The following is a 20,185-nucleotide window of genomic DNA, read 5'->3' on the forward strand; positions in this document are numbered from 1 at the left end:
GCTGTCAGTGTGTCGCCTGACAGAGCTCCCATCTGAAGTGTTGGAGAACAATCATCCCCCCCCCCCCCCCCGGCTCAATCTTACTCATTACCTTCTCGCGTTCAGAAAAAGTTGCAGAAAGCAGCCGAGTTCAAGCGCAGGGACGTGGCGTCGGGACTGACGGGATGATCAGCTGAGATCTGATGAGCTCAGGCCGCTCAGTGATTTGCCACCAAATTCAGAGAGATCCTCTTTTCAACACCTGACACCGAGCTTAAAGGAGGATAATGATGGGTGAGAAAGCAGCGCCCACAAAGCAGCGCTGTCGGCACACAGAGGAAGGTGTGGAGATGTTGTCACGGGAAAGGCTGGATGGGTGTCAAAACAAGAGCTCCCAGCTCTCTGTGTCGCGGCTCTGGCTCTTCCGCGATACATTACTCTCATCCTCATCTTACCTCTCCTCCACGTGTCTGTCCCCGCCGTCTCTCCCACTTTCTCCTCTCCGTCTCCTTCTTCAACACAGACAACTCTCTTCCTTATTCCACGTGGAACAAACCCAAAGTAAAGCGCGCAAAGGAATCTGTTGAACTGTAATTCAAGTCGTCAAGTAATCCTCGGTGTCGTGGGTCTGCTTCGCCGCACTAATGTGATTTTAACTCCGGCAGATTTCATGGGAACACAAGACTCTTGATCTGCGTTTAATTGCGTAAATCTTTCAGGCCGTGTTCCCAGTTTTACTGTAATTTGATGAGGAACTACACTATAATTGAATATTCAAATTAGGAATATGTGTCAATATGGCTCTCCTTGCCTGAAATGAGGATTAATTGTTGTCAAAACTCCAGTGGCCGACATAATACGAGCCCCAACACTGCTGTTGGTTAGCAAATGCATTTGCCATGTTTTTGTTTGCAGAATTAGTTGTCTAATTGATTTGCCATATGCTACTCTCTCCAATGCACCTCAAATTGTATTTAGAAATCTCCAATTTGTATTGAGACAGTTTTGTGTTTCAGACAGATGGGAAAAGCAACCCTGGAGGTTGCCTGTAGAAAAGCGCGTCGCGAGCAGCACGTTTCTCCGGTTCCACGGCGAGTCTTCGGGGTTTTAAGGACCACTTACTTTTTCAGATGCATGGCTAAATAGCCAGACTTCGCACTCTCTCCGTTCTCTTTGTTTCTTCCGAGTACTCTGAGTGGATTCAACAACACAAACACAGAAGCCCTAAAAGGACGTTTAAGTCCGCCCCTCCCCCGACATGCGTCCGCGGGATGTCTCTGTGCTTTGAAAGATGTGTACCTTTCTTCCTCGGCAGTGGCATCAACCTTTTGAAAGGTAAAAGAAGTCTGCATCGAATATGGCAATCGTTCCCACAAGATTGATGCCAACCTTTTAAAAATTCACCATTGGCCTGGATTTAACACGGCCAAGTGCTGATGTAAATGAGGAGGAGAAAAGTCGACCCTTCCATTGCAAATAAATCTGAGTTGCAGGCTTCAGCTCATAAATACCACGGCCTGTCAGAAGTCTTGTTTTATTGCTCTTGATGGAAATTATTGCATTTATTTATCTCATTCAGAGAGATAAGGCTTTGAAAGCCACAACTCATGCGCAGCGCTCACGTATTATGCAGTTCTGCCTTTTTAATCTTAAATTTCAAGGTTTTTGATTCTACACCCCCACATAAGAATGATTATGTTTTCCATAAATAGGCCAAATACAGAACATGATACAAAGAACACACTTCATTATTTGCAACTTCACACCTGCTCGCTTCCAAAATCTGTTGTCATAAATTATCACTCTTTTTCTTGTGATCTACCTTGTTTTTTTGTCTTCAACAACAAACTCCTATGCCGGCGTGTCCTCCAATCAAAGCGATTGCCTTTTTAATGAAATCGCCGACTGCTTTGCATTATCATTATAAAATCATTTGTTTTATAATGCAATCCCGCAGCTCATTTTACCTTCGGAGCATGTCATGTTATGCAGCGCTCTCCAAGCTGTGAATTATTTTTTGTCCCCCCTGCTTGCTGTGGATTTATCGATCCGTAGGGGTGAGTCACAGGGTGTAATTCATGATAGCTTGATTGATGAGGATTTCAATCTTATATGGTTTGTTAACTTCAACTGCCCACAAAGTGCATTCTGTGCTGTTTTCTGTAATCCAAGGCCATGAAACGGTGGAAAAAAACAAGACTTCCCTTGAATAATGGAATCTTTCAGTTCCTCCAGAATTTACAAGATCCTTCCCCAATCCCCCAGTAAAGGTCCGCTCAAGCGCCCGGGCAGCTGAGGCACGGTTTAACTTTCACCATATTTCACCGCTTACATTCATCCTGGTGTTTCAGTGCTCGGTTATGTTTTTAAATAAAAATGCCTATGTGCAGAGAGTTTCCATGCTAAATAAATGATCTTGCGTTATATTCTAATGTCAGAGCAACGTGTCTTGAAACATAATCATCCCCATTAAATACAAAGTTTACAATGCATTTTGTGTGTTTTTACCATGGTGATCAATACAAGTGTTGATCCTTTCTTTCTGCCAGCAGAAGAACCACGAGCAGGCCGGACTATGAGCACCAGAGCAGTGGGAACTACACCATGATGGGTAAATGATGTCACATTTTAAATGTATGCAATTCAGTATTGTTTATGACTTCACTTTGGACAATTAAAGGGATTCAATAGTTTGCCCAAGATGCATTAGGTTGTAAAACTGTTTACTTTTTTCATCTCACTGGGAGGAAAAGCTCCAAGTATTTGGAGAAGAGGTTCAAGACTTGTACTTGTGCTCTCTATGACCATTGAAAGTTGTCTCCACGTGTACATAAAGGCATCATCTCTGGTACTTGATCTCCAAACGCTCTATGTCTAGACGTCCCCCGTAGTGATGGATACTGTACAGAGCTCTGCATATCTGAGCAAACGTGACTTCCCAGAGGAGCTCGGCATTACACTCAAGAGAACATTTAACAGCTGTCAAAAAGGATCCGTCACATGCCGTATTTACGTACGTGTGCCGCGCATTGCGCCGGGCGGGCGTTCCCTTCCCTTTGTGGAGGAGAGGAACTGGGCAATACTACGATGCTCCAGGACTAAAACAGAAGAGGCTAATTCATTAGGAAGCAGAGCTTAGCTACGACAGCCTCAGAGCCGCGGAGTCAGAGTCGGCGGCGGCGGCGGCGCTCTCGCCTTAAAGAGCGTGTGATCCGCACGAGGTGGACGAGGCAGGCAGGTTTTTATCCAGCTGGAGAGAGACACCATGTGGTGAGGATTCCTCCTGCTGCTCATGCAGAGGCACACCCAGGCGGTGGCCATACAGCCTGCCTTTGTGATGCCAGTCTAGGTATTAAACAAGTGCTGAAGTGCACACGATAGAACTGCATCCGGAAATGTCTAAATATAAAAAAGTTGTTCCGATTTTAAAATGTCTACATTCTCAGCGTTACATTATTATTATTTTTTTTTAAAGCATGTGACAATAAATGAACACATCATTTTTTGTCGCTTTAGCTGTTATATTATAGGTTAGTCGAGACGAGCGTGGCCCTGAAGGAGCCGACATTAACACACAGTGGTTTATGGCATCGGGTGTGTGATTCCTCCACTGGGACGGGCGTTGAGTGACAGTGACGGACATGCACATACTGTACAGCACGCTGCCAGCAGCCGGCCTTTATCTCCAGGAAACGGTCCTTTGCAGCTGTGCCGTCTCTCCCTCTTTCCTTTACCTTCACGTGTCCCCGCTTGGTTTTAAAGAAGAGAGGATAATGGAGTTAGCCCGAGACGGTTCTTGGCTCTATTTCTCGAGACTCGTCAGGCTTTGCAGCATCACACTGCGAGTGTGAGAGGACGCAACTCGCCTTCATTAACAACGTGATAGCCTGCGGACCAAGTGTGAGGTCGTAGCAGACAGCCTATTCGTGTTAATTGTGAGCGCTGGTAGCTCTGGTGTGTGTGTGTGTGTGTGTGGCAGGCCGCGTGGGTGTCTGCTTGTGCACACGTGTGTGTGGGCTGACAGCTGGCCAGGTTCGAGTTGGTCTAAAACCATGTGCGCTCTGTCAGGGTTGTACAGGCGCCTTCTTTAGGATTGATGAATTGCCTGCTTTCTTGATTAAACCCTCCGTCACTTCCCAACAAAACAAAAAGCCGAGCCGGAAAAAAAAGAGAGCGAGTTGAGGTGCGGAGAGGTAACATGTCTGGGAAATCTGTCATTTGCAGTCACGTCATGGACAGAGTTGATGCGCAGGAGCTTTGACATTTATTAGCAGAATATTAAAAACTAATTCACATTTATTTTGCGGCGCTTTTTTCCCCCCCACTTGACAGTTCAAGCTCATTTGAAAAGTTCTCAAGTGTTCATAGCAGGTCCAACCTTTTGCTTTTCACGCCAAGTCCCTTTGCCAATTAGGTCGGTTATTCATACGTTGACAGAAAAGCAAGATAGTTTAAAGGTAATTAAACGTACATTCATGAAATGTGTCTAAAAAGCATATGTTTGATACAAAATAAATGTCATGGTGTTGAAGACAGTCTGAAGTCCTAAAATAAACCTATATGACGTGTTGCATTGCAGTCTCTTTTCATGACCTACAGAACAACATCTGGTATTCAGAAGACGTCCACCTGATCAGAAGGTAAACATAATAAAAAGTAATACATTTACATATCTAGTGCATTAATCAAAAATAAATCCTGACATTGGCCCTGATCTAACGTAATATGGAGAGCAATTATTTCCCTATCCATTAGAGGAACTTCAATTAACACACACGAGACAGTTCATCCTTCAGAGGAGGAGGAGGAGGAGTAAAAAATAGGAGGCTCAAAATTAACTTGGGTTTGCAAAATATCTTGGCAGAATGACAGTGATTTTTGATTTTCAGGAAACAATATTGGAATTCTTATTAAACTATGTGCATCTGCTTTTAATTTGCTGCAAATAATTGGAAAATGCAATAGAGCTTTCCAATTAAAGCTCCACTTTATGCTGTTTAATAATACCCTCATAATATTATAGCTTATGAAATGACAGGTGAGTTGGTGTATGAATAAAACATAAAGCGCTGTAATAAGAGACAGGCAAAAAAACGGGACAGTTGTTGGGGGGGCTTTTAAATGCTCGACATAATTTGCATATATTAATCTCCTCTTTTCAGCCTTATCAAGTATTCCACTGTATTTGAAGTTAAAATAGTCATGACAGGCAGGGGTACGCTTCGTTTTTCCAAGGATTTATTACTAGTATAATTCTGGATCTTTAATAAGCCAATATGACTGATCCTCTGAGTTCTGTGGAATTTGGTTAATTGTTCCAGATGGTGCTCACTGATTATGCAAAATTACTTTATTTCTCCTCTTTTTCCCCCAGCTACACCATTTCTTGATTGACTAACATGGAGAAAAAAGATTATTTTTGGCGCCGCACTTTCATTAAGAGGGTTCTCATCAGGTTTCAAACAAAAGTTCCATCTTATCTCGGCGTGTAGTTCTAGGCGAGGCTGTGCAGAGGGAGGCGATCAGCCGACTGATCTCAAACCGTGATGGATCTCAACCGCACCGCTGGGGTTATATTTTAGAATAACACAATTCTTTAGGCTGAGGGATTAAAAAACACGACCTCTGAATAGTGACACAAAAGTTATTATAGTGTACGCCGTTCTCTTTCTCTTTTCTCCTCTCTCCCACAGATTGATGAAATTACTAAGCAGCGAGGTTGGTCCTCCACTTGCAGCTCGGGCTCCGTCCACAACTCACTAGCATTCTGTTTTGCATCAGCTAAACCGAGCTGAATGAATCATTTATGGGAGTGTTATGGGGGAGTATCGGCAGATTTACTGCCGAGCTTTTACTTTAGATGGAATGGGATTTCTATGAAACCGATCTTGATGTCTGAAGTAATGCCAACGCTTACATCAAGACATGAAAGCAGCGCTCTTAAAGCCCTCGTTTTGCTTCTTAATTCCCCTGGTCAGCAAAAGGAGAAACCGAGAGGGAGGAAGGGAGGTCGTTTCAGCAGGAGAACGGTATTTACACCTCATGTAGACTCACGCACACAAACTGTTTACTACTCAGCAACTAACGATGTGACGGAATGACACATTTCTTCCTTATATTTGATGGCTTGTAAATGACATTGTTTAAATTGAGATTTAATTCATTCATTTAGTTTCAGCTGTTTATGCATTTTCCTCATTCAAATAAGAGCATAGTTTCAACAATTGGACAGAAACATTACAAACAAATAACAAATGTATGCTTTTTAACCCTTGTGTTGCCTTAGGGTCATTTTGACCCGAATCAATATTACACCCTCCCCCCGCCTTTGGGTCATTTTGACCCGATTCAATGTTTCACCCTCCTGTTACCTTTATATTTACTAACATATTTTACCCTTTGGGTTCAATTTGACGCCAGCAATTAAAACCTCCAGAAAATTATTAGAATTAATATTGTTTTCCAAGTTTAAGTGTGAGGTACTTTATGTTTGTTTGTTGACTACCGAAAGAACACCGACATTAAACATTGAATGGGGTCAAATTAATCCTAAAGCGGGGGGAGGGTGTAATATTGATTCGGGTCAAAATTACCCTTAGGCAACACAAGGGTTAAGAAGGCAGGAGATTTGATGAGACTCAGTGTCGGTCCGTGTCTTTGAGTGCAAGTCAGTCAGAACTAAAAAAAGAACAAAAAACTAAACTAAAAAGACTCGTCATTGTTTTCTGATTTTATCAAAAGCTTTGTTTCCTTGCAAAGAAAATATTCAATCATGGAATAAATTGGACAGACAAACAGCTGTGATTATTGGATTTGTGCGTGTATTTCTAAGGATCCAAAACTAAATATAAAGTTGTCTAAATTCAAGTTGTCTCAGGCCTGCAAAGGTTTGAAAAAGCCCAAAAGTCTAATTTGTGAGGAAATCACATTTACACTGCGACCAGAGCCAAACTAAGGTTAAACTATCAACGTTTTTTTTTTATGTGGATGTTTGTCTCCCTTGAACAGCAGTTTGGGATTTTAACAAGTTAAACATCCTTATAAGTAAATCCTGTTCAGTTCATCCTACTGAATAAAAGAATCTGATTGGACCATCCAGGTTATTCTGGAAACATGATCGATCTCAGTGTGATGGTACCATTAAGTATTTGGTGATCAACCCTGAAGGAATCGTAATGGAATTTTTGACTAGATCCTCGAAGCCCTCAGGATTTCTGGACCTTTATTGCAGTCAAATAGGAGACTTTAAATGGGCATTGCATTTGCAGGCCAGACTGGACTCTGGAGTCTCATCCCTCATTGCTTTCTATCCATCCCTGAGATAGCAGCAGTGCTCCATTAGTTTCAGTGTCCAGACGTGGACAGCCTCAATGGATGGGCCTGTCACGGCTCCCTCGTTTGCCCCATGTACAGCAGGGTTTGTTATCACACATCTAATTAGAACTTGATAAAAAATATTTCACAAAAATCCAGTCATTAAATATAGTTTAAGGAGATTTATGGTCAAATGTGCCTTAAAGATCTTTTAATGGCTCTGCTGACTTGTTAAGTTTGTAATTAATGATCTTCTAATACATACTGTGGTGTGATTTAGAAAGCACAATGAGATTCTGGGAATGAAGTCGTTTTGGAAAAGGGCATCTGGGGCTCCCAGAAGCTCTATTAAATAGTTCTGCTCAGACTGGTTTGCTTAAAGCCGTGAGGTCTGCCGTGAAAAAGTTCTTCACATATACATGGAGCCGTTTTTATGCTCTGGTGTGAGGAATAGTGCATGATTATGAAACCATTACTTTGTCATTTCATAATAGTCAATTAGTGTGTACATAAAAGTATTGTGCCCCTCTGTAGTGGTACTTTCACTTCTTTGCAAAGTGCACAGTTGTATTTAAGCATTGGAATACATCTTTCATCAGAGTTCACTAATCTACACACAGTCAAACTAATAAGCAGACGCATATGTATCAAACTGTAAATGCATTATACTAGTAACAGTTGCCTGTTTTGTCTGGAGAGTAATGGTGTCCTTATTAGCATAATTAATGACAAATGGCAGCGCGGCATTGGTGGATTGGTTGTAGGGGATGATAAATCGGTGGATGCCCAGGTTAGTGGCTGCCAAGGAGGCCTCTTTGGCTGTCATCCCTCCTGCGTCCACTCTGGCACAGTTCATTACTCACCGTGTGAGATGCCACTTTACATTGCCTGGTACTGTGAGCATGGAGAACTTAATAATGCCACCACCAGCACACAGCGCCTGCTGCTTTACCCACAGTCCAGAGGGCAAGCAGCTCAGCGAGGGCTCGGGGTGGCGGGGAGCAGGGCGACGCGGGGATCGTCTCCTGCAGCTGCACTGATCAAAACAGATCACAAGTCAGTCGCTACTTGAGGGGAACCGGGGCCATATGACCCGGTCTCCAGTGCTGGCGAGTGTTTCTTGTTAGGATTTCCGGGGCTCGCCACATCCCTCGCATCATTACGGGTTAGTTTGCCCACAGAACCGCTAATTAAGAGGGGATTTGTGTAATTGTGCCTTCTGCTGTGTCCCATCCGGCACTTGCAATTTACTGTCAGCCCTCTGCCAGCTTTTACACTTGTCCAGAGAGGCGTACCCCATTTATACACACATTCTGCTGCACATTTTCCGGCAGCCACAGCTGGGGATCAATGCCAGTGCCATGGCGATGTCTTAAAAGACACCGTGCTGCTGATTAAAGTCTGATTGTCCATTTAATTTCATGAGAGCTTTCAATACCGAGCCAGCGAGAAAGGCTCTCCCAGTGCTACTCCAGCACGGACTGCGTTTAGGAACTGTTAATACACGTTTAGTGATTATACCAGACTACTGATGACTTGTTGTACTTAAATTAGCTCTCACATATATATATATATATATATGTGTGTATGTATATATATATATATATATGTGTGTATATGTATGTGTGTATATATACATATATTGTGTGTGTATATATATATATATATGTGTATATGTATGTGTGTGTATGTATGTGTATATGTATATATGTATGCATATATATATGTATGTATGCATATATATTTATGTATATATATATGTATATATATATATGTGTGTGTGTATGTATATATATATATGTGTATATGTATGTGTGTGTATGTATATATGCTATGCATATATATATATATATGTATATATATATGCATATATATATGTATATATATGCATACATATATAGATATATATATGCATACATATATACATATACACACACACATATATATATATATACATATATATACACATACACTATATATATATATATATAGACACATACATATACACGTATATGCATATATGGGCACAGTACGACATATACTGTGCCCATATTGGAGAAGTCATCACTAATACACACACCTCTGTACAGCATTGTGTGTGATGCAGCGGTGTTTATGGCCAACTCACCGTAGGTGTTGCTGGCTCTGCCCACTTTCTGGAAGACTGATGGACCAGCGCTCGGCTGGGCTGCCTCCTGGCTCCCTACCCACAACCAGATTTCAAGGACTGCTTGTCACAAATGGAAAAATAAGTGGGTCATTCTACATAAGCTCGCCATTTTGCATCCCTTTGGTATGAACAACAAAAAAGAGAAGCTTAATTTCAACGTGGCTGAGATGGCATTTGAGTCTTTTGATTTTGTTTGTCTTGTTTTTTAAGTTTTGAAAAATTTGTTTTGGTATTTCATTTTCTACAGTTATTTTTTTTGCGATATGTTTAATGGTAATTTAATGACATTTCATCAAACTTCATCAACACGTTAATATTTTGCACCGTTACTTTACAAAGATATTCATAAAAGTGGATGGAGGGAAAGCTTGTGTAAAATGATCTTCTTTCCGCTCCCTCGGTGCCGCTCTTCTGTTTCCTCTCCACAGTTTCTCTCCAGAAAGCTGAATGACTCGCATACCACTCTTAGCATTAGAAACTTTTAGATTGGTTTACATTAGGATGAGATTAAATGAATATTTTAGTACAAACTAACTGACTTGCTGTCAGGAGAATTGCAACAGCAGCGTGTACACAGCACAAAACTGGAAAACAAGCTGCAACGCAGCCGGCCGGAACAAATAACAACAAATATTCAAAAACCCTCAAAATCATTTCTGTACGTGGTCTTTTTTTTTAGTATCAATGTTGAACACATTTTAGAATGTTAATTAAATCCTCACTAAACACTTAAATAATTTAATAATTACGCTCCCACTTTTGCAAGTGACATTTTTAATACATTGAAATTTCGTTTCACTCGTCTGACTGGAGGCCTTGAAAAAGATAAAAGAAAAAGAATGGGATTCATCGAGCCGTAGTCATTAAAAGAATCTGAAAATAGCAACTCGCTATCATCTGTTCTCATGGCACGGGTCAGGAGCTCTGACACCTCCAAAATTCCTCCTGTCAGGGTAGGGGGCCATTTGTATTCTCTCTCATTAGGCAATTTGACTAATGACCTGCCGTGGCTGCAGAGCTACTGAGGGACCCGGAGCCTCGCGCCCTCTCTTGCAGCAGCAGCCTGAACACACACCCTCTATTGGAATGGCACAGATGGCATGCCCGGGCGACAAAATAAACTACAATATGTCTCCGAGATGCTGTCAGGCCTGGGCACTATTTCTCATGTCAGAGAGGGGCTAAGGGCTGTGAGTGGGCAGAGGGGGTCCTCCTCCAGCTCTCTGTTCATCTACTCACCATTATCTGCAGAGGTGACAGAGAGCGGGTCTGCCACTAGAATAGCATTTCCATGGTCTGCATAAAGAATCCGCCTCAAATTGAGAGTCACACCGACAGGAAAAGCATTGCAATGTCTAGCCCGGCTACACAAAGAGAAAAGGAATATGAAAAACACAGCAGGATCCAGGTAAAGCTCGAACTCGTATTTGAGCGGCTTCTCTTATTATATCGTAACATTTTACGGTGCTAAACAATGGAAATCGGCTCAACCGTGGGTAAAACACTGGAGTCGATGCTCATTCGCACTTGCAGATTATTGCCCTGACTGTGACTTTCTCACTTAATTCAGGTGTGAGACGGATTCAACCCGAGTAATCGTACGAGACAGAGATCAATGCAATTCTGCTGAATTAGTGAAGTGTAAAATAAAAGTTCATCAACATTCCTAAAGTGTTACTCTCGAGTTGCGGTTCAGGTAATATGGGGTACGCTCGATCACCCGCGCATATTTTTCCGATCCGTCAGTGTCGGCGCGCAACTCGGTGTGGTTTATGCGTGTGCGTGCGTGTGTGTGTGTGTGTGTGTTTACGGCCATGTCTGTTAGAACCCTGGAAATGCAATGTATGGCGCTGCTGAAGTCCGGGGTGACAGTGCATCCAACAATGGAAGCGTGAGGGATTAGTGCTCAGCCCAGCGTACGAGGGAGCCCTTCCTGCCCTGAAACAGCCATTCATCTGTGCCCAGAGGCTGCAGATGACAATGCAGCCATTGCTCATCGCACCTGACGGAGTCATTAATAAGGCAATGATCCACACGGGGCCTGTGCTGACTCCGTTCTTTACACTACGATCACTCAAGCCACAGGGTCCTCCTTACTTAACGCCACCTCTGCGCTCACCACCACCACCACCATCATCATCATCATCGTGATAGTCATTGTACCAAAATTCCTGCCAGATGTTTTCATATTGACTGCACTCACACACTCCAAAAGCCAAATAACTACCCAATTCCCCACACTGCGATACAATCATGAGTTAATGGACTGTGGCCTGGCCATTTGAGCAGCGAGAACATGCTTCATCGTGGGATTCCTGGTCAGAAGATTGGATTTACATTATTTTTGCCCTTTGCACCTTCGGGTTTCTCTGCGGTATCCATTTCTTACCACCAAGTCGTCTCCCACGCGTCTCCATTTATCTGGATGTAAGATAGCCTCTCCAGTATAGATGGTGGTGGAATACAAAGTGCGATCTGGTTTTAAATGTAATCCTTGAGCAATAAAGAAACTCTGTGGCCTTCAGCTCTGCGTTCATCTGTCCGCGCCGCGCAGATCCATCAGCAGCTACAATCTCGGCTTCCCATTGCTGGCTATTGATTCAAATGTATTCTCCCTGCCTCGGCCTGCGATGGTGCTCCCAGCGACGCAGCAGTGCATGTTTGTTCACTTGGTTTTATGAGCTAAAACTCGTCATTGGACCCACCCAGTTGCCTTGGTGTGTTTGCTGCTCCACATATCCAGAGGCTCTGCAGGGGGAGTGGACAGGGAGGATCCTTGCACTTTTTGAGCCATGCAAGTCTAGGGATGGTCAGTTTGACCTATATTTAAATACCTCAACAGCTTTTGGATTATCATATCATTTTGTACAGACGATGGTTCCCAGACACAATCCTAATGATGTTGGGGACCCCACGGCTTTGCCTCGAGAGCCACCACGAGGTTCATATGCGTCGTTTTGAGGGTAATATTTCAGCAACTAATGGATTCCTATGTGGTACAGACACTAATGTCCCCTTCCGGATGAATGGTAATAACTTTGGGGGTCCCTTAAATGTCCATCTAGGTCTTCATCATCAGGTTCAAAATTAAAATGATTGTAATACTTTGGTTAATTTTTTAGTATTTGTAATGTGTGGTGCTGGTTATTTGGAGATGGACGTGTACTCCGGCCACTCGATGCACTTTAACACGACATGACATCATTCACACCCTGATGGGAGGAGCTACGGTTCCACCTGCACCTCAGGGCTAACTAACATTCACAAACTGTCGACACAGCTACAGGAGCATGTTTAGGGTGAAGTGTTTTGCTCAAGGACACATCGGCATGAGATACCGGAGCCGGGGATCGAACCGCCGACCCTTTGATTGAAGGACGACCCTGCTCACCACGGAGCCACAGTGGCCAGATAAAATGTCAAAGGACAACGTCGTGCACATTTAACCTGCGTATCATTATCCTGCTAGCATTGCTATGGTTACGGTCTGTATCATTTGGCTTCAAGAAAGCAACGCTGTGCCCAAGCACCGCCTCCCTGAGCGCGGCTCTGGACTCTTGTTATGACTGGCGCTGCAATCCTACAGAGGGAGGTGATTGGAAGCCAAGAAACTAAATACGCTTCCCTGTGGTCACGAGTGTGAAGGTCATGCTTTGATTACAAATATCAAACTCGTGTGGAAAGGGCCAAACCGTGGCTCTGTGTAATAACCAGGAGAGCAAAGCCAGTCACATAAGTGTCAAAGTGAGCTATACTTTTGAGTTTCAGACTTTAGTGTATTGCTGCGAACAGGAAAGGCCAAGAGGAGTGTCCGCTCCAAAACGATGACTCACGAACAGCTCCGGCTCCCATTTACGAGTTCCCCTTCCTGTGCCAGGGGCCTGATGGACTGTGGGTAAAAGGACACCAGTTGGAAGCTCGGCCTCGTGATGTTTGGGGGGGCTCCCGTCGAAGCCAACGGCAGAAAGTTTCGTGTCTCCGGATTTGGGAGTTTTCTCATGAAGCCGAGCAGCTGCAGTTTCCCCTTCAGTCTGCAAACGAGAGGCTTTGTGTCCCTTGTCACCCTGTGTTAATTTGGTCACTAATGTATTTTATAAACAAAGAGCTGCTCTCTAGCCTGACAGTCGTGACACCTTGATTCCAGTGCAGGATGCATGCAGTACGGGGTTACACCATTAATAATCAACTGGCAGCCATCACACCATTTTAACCACGATCATTATGATAAAGGGCATACACTTAATTACAGGCCTGCTTAATTATAGCTCTGTTGAAGCTCGTTTGTTTGGTCAAATGCTAATTATACCCGCACGCTCTTGGCAAGTCCTCATTTCAATCCACTTTTTGCCCGGCTGAACAGTGTGGCTTATTTTCATGCAAATTTGATATCGGGCGAATGTTTTGTTTCTCTTCTTTCCGCTTCTGCCGTGCCTTGTGTGAGCGCGTCTTTGTTTCCGAGGTGAACATCTCTCAGACGAGACGGAATCGGGAATAATCAAGTGTAATTAAACTGGAAGAGGGTTGAGAAATTGCTGTGGAGGTGCTCAAACACACAGCGCAGGATAAAAAAAGCCTTTCATCGTCTCTCTCCATAGACAGAAGGAGGGGAGGTGTCGGGGGGGGGATGTTGATAGCTTTGCTGTTTTATGAACCCACGCTTATCTTGTGGAAATGCTCAGAATCTGGGAGTAATGTATGTTTCTCAACCTTAAACTTTGTTTTTTTCTTCTTACTTCTTTGCAGCTCTGGACGACGTGCCCTTTGTGATCCCTGAGAAGTTTTATGAAAACCCCAAAGAGGTAAAACTTCTTTCACAAACTTGGGACAAAATGCAAAATGATCGCTTGATTACAGATGATACGAGTGGTCGTGAAAGTTACTGTCCAGCTCCTTGTCCTGCAACGAGTCAGCGCCACATTATTGTCATGATATTTGGTCCTTTTTCACAGTACGCAGACATTAGTTCTTCCTCCTCTCCTCTACTTTCTTCTTCTTTCCTTTGCTCTCCTTTCCTTTCTCCCGGACTGAGTGATGAATGTGTGCAGCCAGGCGGAGCTGGCTCAATGCAGTCCATTTGGCGGGCTGGCAGCGGTTGTCACTACAGCCCCGTTGTATTGACACCGAGAGGGAGAGGATTAAAGATTTTAAGCATGCTTACTTAGCCATGAGCCTAACCGCCATGTTTCTTGTGTGTGTTGTTTCTTCTTCTTCTTCTTCGTCCTCTCCCTCCTCCTCTCCCTGCTTTTGATTTCAGATGCAGCAAGTCAATTTAATGGGCATTACGATCAAATCCCTGGCAGAGATCGAGGAGGAAGTGAGTAGAGGCTGCAACGCTCGGCTGCCACTGACGCCGCTGGCCCAGAATGCAAAGCAAACGGTCTTGGGGTTGTAATTAAGTGTCTGAGACAGCGAGGCCCTGTTGGCTCCACTAAACCCCGATTGAATAAAAGCATGGCCACGCTAGGCAGCCATTCTCTCTTCAAAGCGCCGTCTTCTGTTCCAAAACACTTGACTTTTATTCCCCAATTCTCGTCTCCAACAGCTCAATCTCGCCCCGCGCACGGCGCTGTCGATCTCCGGGAGCCCTTTCCGGTCAGATTCTGCACGTTTTTTTTGCTTTTCAAGTTTCCAATCAACTTCATCTTCAGTGGCCAAAGAAAGTTAAGAGATCACGCTGAGCAAATAAAAGCGCGACAAAGTCCTCCCCATTTCTGATGAAACACTGTCGCCTGCAGGCATTCGCAGGAGTACAATCATCTGTGTGCAGCCCATGTGTTTGTGTGAGCAAGAGAAAGGAAGAGTTGGTTGGTGTGTGTGTGTGTGTGTGTGTGTGTGTGTGCTTTAAAGAGAGTGACAACCCCCCTTCTCTCTCATTAGCACGGTATCTTAGTATCAGAACTGCCAGGAAGTGACAGACCACTGTAAAAGAACAGGTGCTGTTGGGTTTGAGATGTGTTACAGAGCAAACACTCCCTCATCAAACCGGGTGTCTGTTCTGCACTCTGCCTCTGTCTTCTGTCACATACTTTCCAAATCACACAGAGTCGCCATCTTGTCATATGGTCATCTGAATGAAGCTCATTGTCAGCGAAGGTATTCATGGCGTGCATGTGTACGCGTGCGGTTTCCAGGGTGGAGACAGGCTGGCTGCTCATCCTATATGCTCTTGTCTTCTTTCTGTTTTTCCTTCCTCCTCTCCTCTCCTTCTTAGAGAGTGTGATTAGCAGGAGGACACATGGTGAGCTGAGCTGGGGAAGGGAAGGGACATGAGGAATCATTAATTACAGCCGCGCTGGAGCTGATGAAGTAAATGTGAGGTAGTGTAACACACAGGATTTAGTGAAGTGGACGACAGCACAAGATTAATGGTGGGGCCGGGCTGATGAGGATGAAGTCACAGCTTAGCTTGATAATTAGTTTCCAAGTGGAAACATCCCTCACCATTGTGTTATTTTTACTTCTCTCCTGTTATTATTATCCCACACTGATATCTGCGGAACAAGGAGGGAGACATAGTCGGTGATACTCTCGCAAACACGGTGGACAGCGGAGGTGTTTCTTTAGAAAGTGATGCCTGTCTGAGATATTGTGTTTATTTTTCTTTTCTTTGTCTAGTTTTGCTTGTTTTCCCCCCATCAATGTTTCACTACACATCTAATGACCGCCATGTTTCTGCACTCAGGCCTTTGCAGAGGTAGCAGCTCATTCTTGGTCACGTGAAAACAGAAATAAAAGTAACCGTATAGAATTTCAGAAAAGCTCTTTTGAGAAACATCTTTCCGAATATTGCCGAGCACTTCCTTCTTGTGTCGTCCAGAAGAGGTCACTGTCTGTGCCTCGCTGTGGAGCTTTCTTTAAACCCTCTTCAGAAACCGGAGGCGCTTTCAGCACAGACACCTAATTGCCTCTTTCTAAACCCATTTAAAAAAAATATAGATTCCTGAAAGAGATGTAATATCAAGAATTATACATATGCACATGTAATTGAGGAAAACTGTTGTAATCACAGCCACAGTTGTAGATAAGGCCATTTCCTAACAGGCATCACTTAAGCCATGTCTCGGATGATGTTGGTTCCAGCAATTAGGCATTCTTTTCATTTCCCAAATGACTCACAAAACTTGCGGATATTATAATTGCTTTTAGCCACGCATATCTAATTTGTGTCTTTTTAAGTGTTAATTAGTACGCGATTTAAAGTGACATCTTTATGTAGTTTGCTCTGCTGAAAAATGCTGTTGGCGGCTGGCTAATGATATTTCAGAGGGAGTATGCTAGGCTGGATATGCACACATGACAAGATTTTCATTAGCACCTATGTATGATGGGCTTCCAGTGTTTGTAGGGAGTTATCAGCGTGTGTGTGTGTGTGTGGGTTGCCATGTGCATATATGGAGGGACAGTGGTGTACAGGGGGTATTGTGAGAGGGAGAGCTCCAAATAGAGGTGGAATTAATGAAGACAACATGTCACATATTTTTGGCAGTGGAGCAGGGACAGGAAATGAAGCTCTGCTCGTCTGGGTGACTGCCGCCCATGTTCTAGTGTGTCACTGTCCTGTCAGCCTGTGTATAAAACTGGCAGACATTGATACATGCTCTCCCTGATAACACCCCATTCCCCCATCCATCATCCACACACACACACACACACACACTGGATTATTTATTTACTGTGCCAGATGTTGAGGCTGAATTTTTGTGGTGGGGGGCTGAATTTCTTCACAACTAACAGGCTTGTAATGTGTGACAGGTTCTGGGAAACTTGCAGCTTCCCCTCAAGTAGATGAGAATCAGGGAAGGTGGTGTGCTGATCGAGAACCCGGTCTGAGCGCCGTGGCTTCTGAAACTTATTTCAGTGATCATACAGCATCACCTAGTGCTGTTCTGCAGTAATACAAGTGTCCAACTTGGGGAAGTGAGCACCACGTTGTCACAAAACTACTCCCAACACAAAACCATCATGTGGGGTTTATTGTGTGACCATTTTGACCGTCGTCCAATCAGACACGCTTTTAATTATTGAAAGTTTTGCAATTGCTATATTTACCTTACTTAGAAACTTTCTTTCTTTTGATCATTTATTAAATATATGGATTATTACAATCGATTTTGTAGAAATTAATTAATATAATCGGTTTTGTAAAACTGGATTGTATTAAGTTTGGATTGTATTAAGTTATATATCCCAGACGTTTTTGGGGAATGTCGATCCAACTTCTTCCCTTCTGATACCGATTCCAGTAATTCAGCTGATGCTCTCTTTCCTTCCTCGTTCACATCTGTATGCCTCTCCCAGTTAAACTCAGACATCCCTGTGAGGTAACTTGAGGCCAGACTTTGCTGTGAATGTAACTGATAGTAGGAACGCTGAACGTTATAATAACCCTAACAAAGAAATAATTATTGAAGTGGATCTGTTACGTTATGGCTTGCAGGTCTGTATCGAGGCCAAAAGCCATCTGGCGTTTCCTTTGATCCTAGAATGGTGTGGCCTCCAAGGGAAACAGAATTCTGACACCAAAATCTGAAAGTCTGTTATCAACGTTTTTATTTTATTTTATATATATATATAATGTAAGTAGTTAGAATTATTATGTATACAATCAATGTAACGGCAAAAATGACTCAGTTTGCTGCCTTTACGCCCAACACGTTGTCCATGTGTCATATCCATGCCCCGCCAGCAGGGGGCAGTGTTTGTTGATATTCTCAATCTTACTGTAGGAGTAATTGTAGGCCTGTAGTTTCAGAGTAGAGGAATAACATTCAATCAATGCATGTGTTCAACTTAGTTCAACTTAATATCAGATAATAAAATGCAGAAAGTTACTTAAATTATTGTGGTGGTTCTCAGTTTAATTTTAGAAGCATTTTATGAATGTTTTTTGTTAATTTCGTTCATATTAATCATTAAGATGAGGCAGGTCAATTATGATTTTGTCTTGCTTTTATTGAAAACAAATATTTTGTTTAACATGTACTGTTTTTTTCCCCCTCATCCTTCTGCAGTTTTACTACAACTTCACCACAGAGCTAAGCATTGCTGTGCGACCTCCCCCCAGCAGCCACACCCGACAGACTGAAACCCTACAGATGGATTACTAGTGAAATAATGTAGTATTGAAATTAAGAAAATGGTCGGGATGCACCATAATTGTAAATTGTGTAATTTAAGACGGATAAAGAATTTAAACGATGATTCAATAGCTCATGTATTTTGTGATAATGTACAACTGTGCACATTAAGTTTTAGAAGATGTTCAACTTATTAATCCTGACTTTTCTAAAAGTTTGTTATGTGTTATCTTGCTCCGATAATATCACAATAAATGCCCTGCCCAAAATAAACCAAGTTAATTAATATCCTGAAACGGATGAATTGATAAAAGTCTGTTTGCTGTGACTCACATTGTGCTCATCAGTGTCGGGCCGTGCTGACAGTGAGTAGCAGCCAGGGAGGACAAAGGGGCACCGAGAAGCAGCCTCATCACACGCAGACGGGCACCGCTGATGTTCATTTTCCAGCAGAAGCATCTATCCATCACAAAGTTCATCATGAGCGGCACCAGCGAGCAGCTTTGAAACGCAGGAGCCTCTCGCCACAGACGCCCACCCACGTCAGCAGTGACTCCTCTCCTGAGTCAGGTCTTTAGGAGGAGGAGAGGACACGCTTCAGCTCTGTGAATATCCTATTCGTGTGTGTTCAATGTCTCGCTCTATCTACAGCTCTATGGGGAATGTTTTTTACATTTTTCTAAAACTCCAAAGCACAACAAAATATTTAATTCTGAAAGTGAATATTATTTTTGTTCAGAAGAAAAATGTACACTTGGATACCAAAACGTCACTATCGTCTCACTATCTGTCACTTGCATCGAATTAAGTTGTCGGAATCCATTTGCACATTTTTGCAGGTGTAATTACTATCAGAAACTCTTAATGGATTAATGTCGCCGTCGTGAATTAGACTTTGTGAACTTATTGATTCTGCTAACAATGCAGAAATTGTTTTCCTGGATGTTGGTATTCGCAGGTGATTGATGAAGCGTACAGCAGATGACAAGAACCCACGAGCGTTTGCGTTAACTCCTCGGTTCTGCTGCTGAAACCCGAGCGACGGTCTGAAGAATCCTCCGCAGAGGAAACGGCTTTCACGCTCCTTCATGAAGGTGACACTCATGTCGGTGAAGCCCTAGAGCCCAGTGACAGCCCTCCTCCTCCCTGCTGTGCCTGGAATGCACACACACACACAGTATGCCACATGTACCCAGATGCACACACATGTTGTACAAGCAAAACTCTCAATGTTCCACTATTACTCTCTATTGATACACATGAGAATAACTGAACTAATAATGTTACTAGTATACCAACCAACAAATCCATTTCAAGCTCTCCCAGTGTTTAGACTGGATGTAATTCATAGCAGATTATGTATAATGCCATTTCAGGTGATGTCGAAATTTAAGAGATGCACAGCTGACAGGAAATGTATTAATATTCTATATTTTTCTTATTATAAAAACCCCCTGAAAAGACCATGACCAACTATGGAGAATCGTACTAACTAGCATTATCTGCGTAGCTTGATACAGTAGCTTATTGCTCTGCACCACGGAGCTCTTGTTGTCCAGAAACTATTAAAGTAAATGAGCCGTCCCGTTGCTCCTGGTGAAATGTTCATTCGTTTGTTTTGAGTCCGTTCCACCAGCACGCTGCT

General features: G+C 43.2%; 1 protein-coding gene across 5 annotated transcripts in view; it reads left to right on the forward strand.

The window, feature by feature from the left end:
• Positions 1-18,853, forward strand: part of mvb12bb (multivesicular body subunit 12Bb) — a 31,979-nt gene extending 13,126 nt beyond the window's left edge. Inside the window, exons 7-10 of one of the 5 annotated variants that reach the window (XM_056418177.1) lie at positions 2,529-2,590; positions 14,207-14,262; positions 14,718-14,777; positions 18,475-18,828. In XM_056418177.1, coding sequence (XP_056274152.1) covers positions 2,529-2,590; positions 14,207-14,262; positions 14,718-14,777; positions 18,475-18,570 — 274 coding nt within the window. In that variant the 3' untranslated portion in view covers positions 18,571-18,828. Of the gene's footprint in view, positions 1-2,528; positions 2,591-14,206; positions 14,263-14,717; positions 14,778-18,474 lie in introns of all 5 variants that reach the window. The other 4 variants (XM_056418178.1, XM_056418179.1, XM_056418180.1 and 1 more) reach the window with 4 other exon arrangements.
• Positions 18,854-20,185: the final 1,332 nt, after the last annotated feature.

This window comes from Pseudoliparis swirei, chromosome 7 (genome assembly GCF_029220125.1).
Source record: "Pseudoliparis swirei isolate HS2019 ecotype Mariana Trench chromosome 7, NWPU_hadal_v1, whole genome shotgun sequence".
Taxonomy (NCBI): domain Eukaryota; kingdom Metazoa; phylum Chordata; class Actinopteri; order Perciformes; family Liparidae; genus Pseudoliparis; species Pseudoliparis swirei.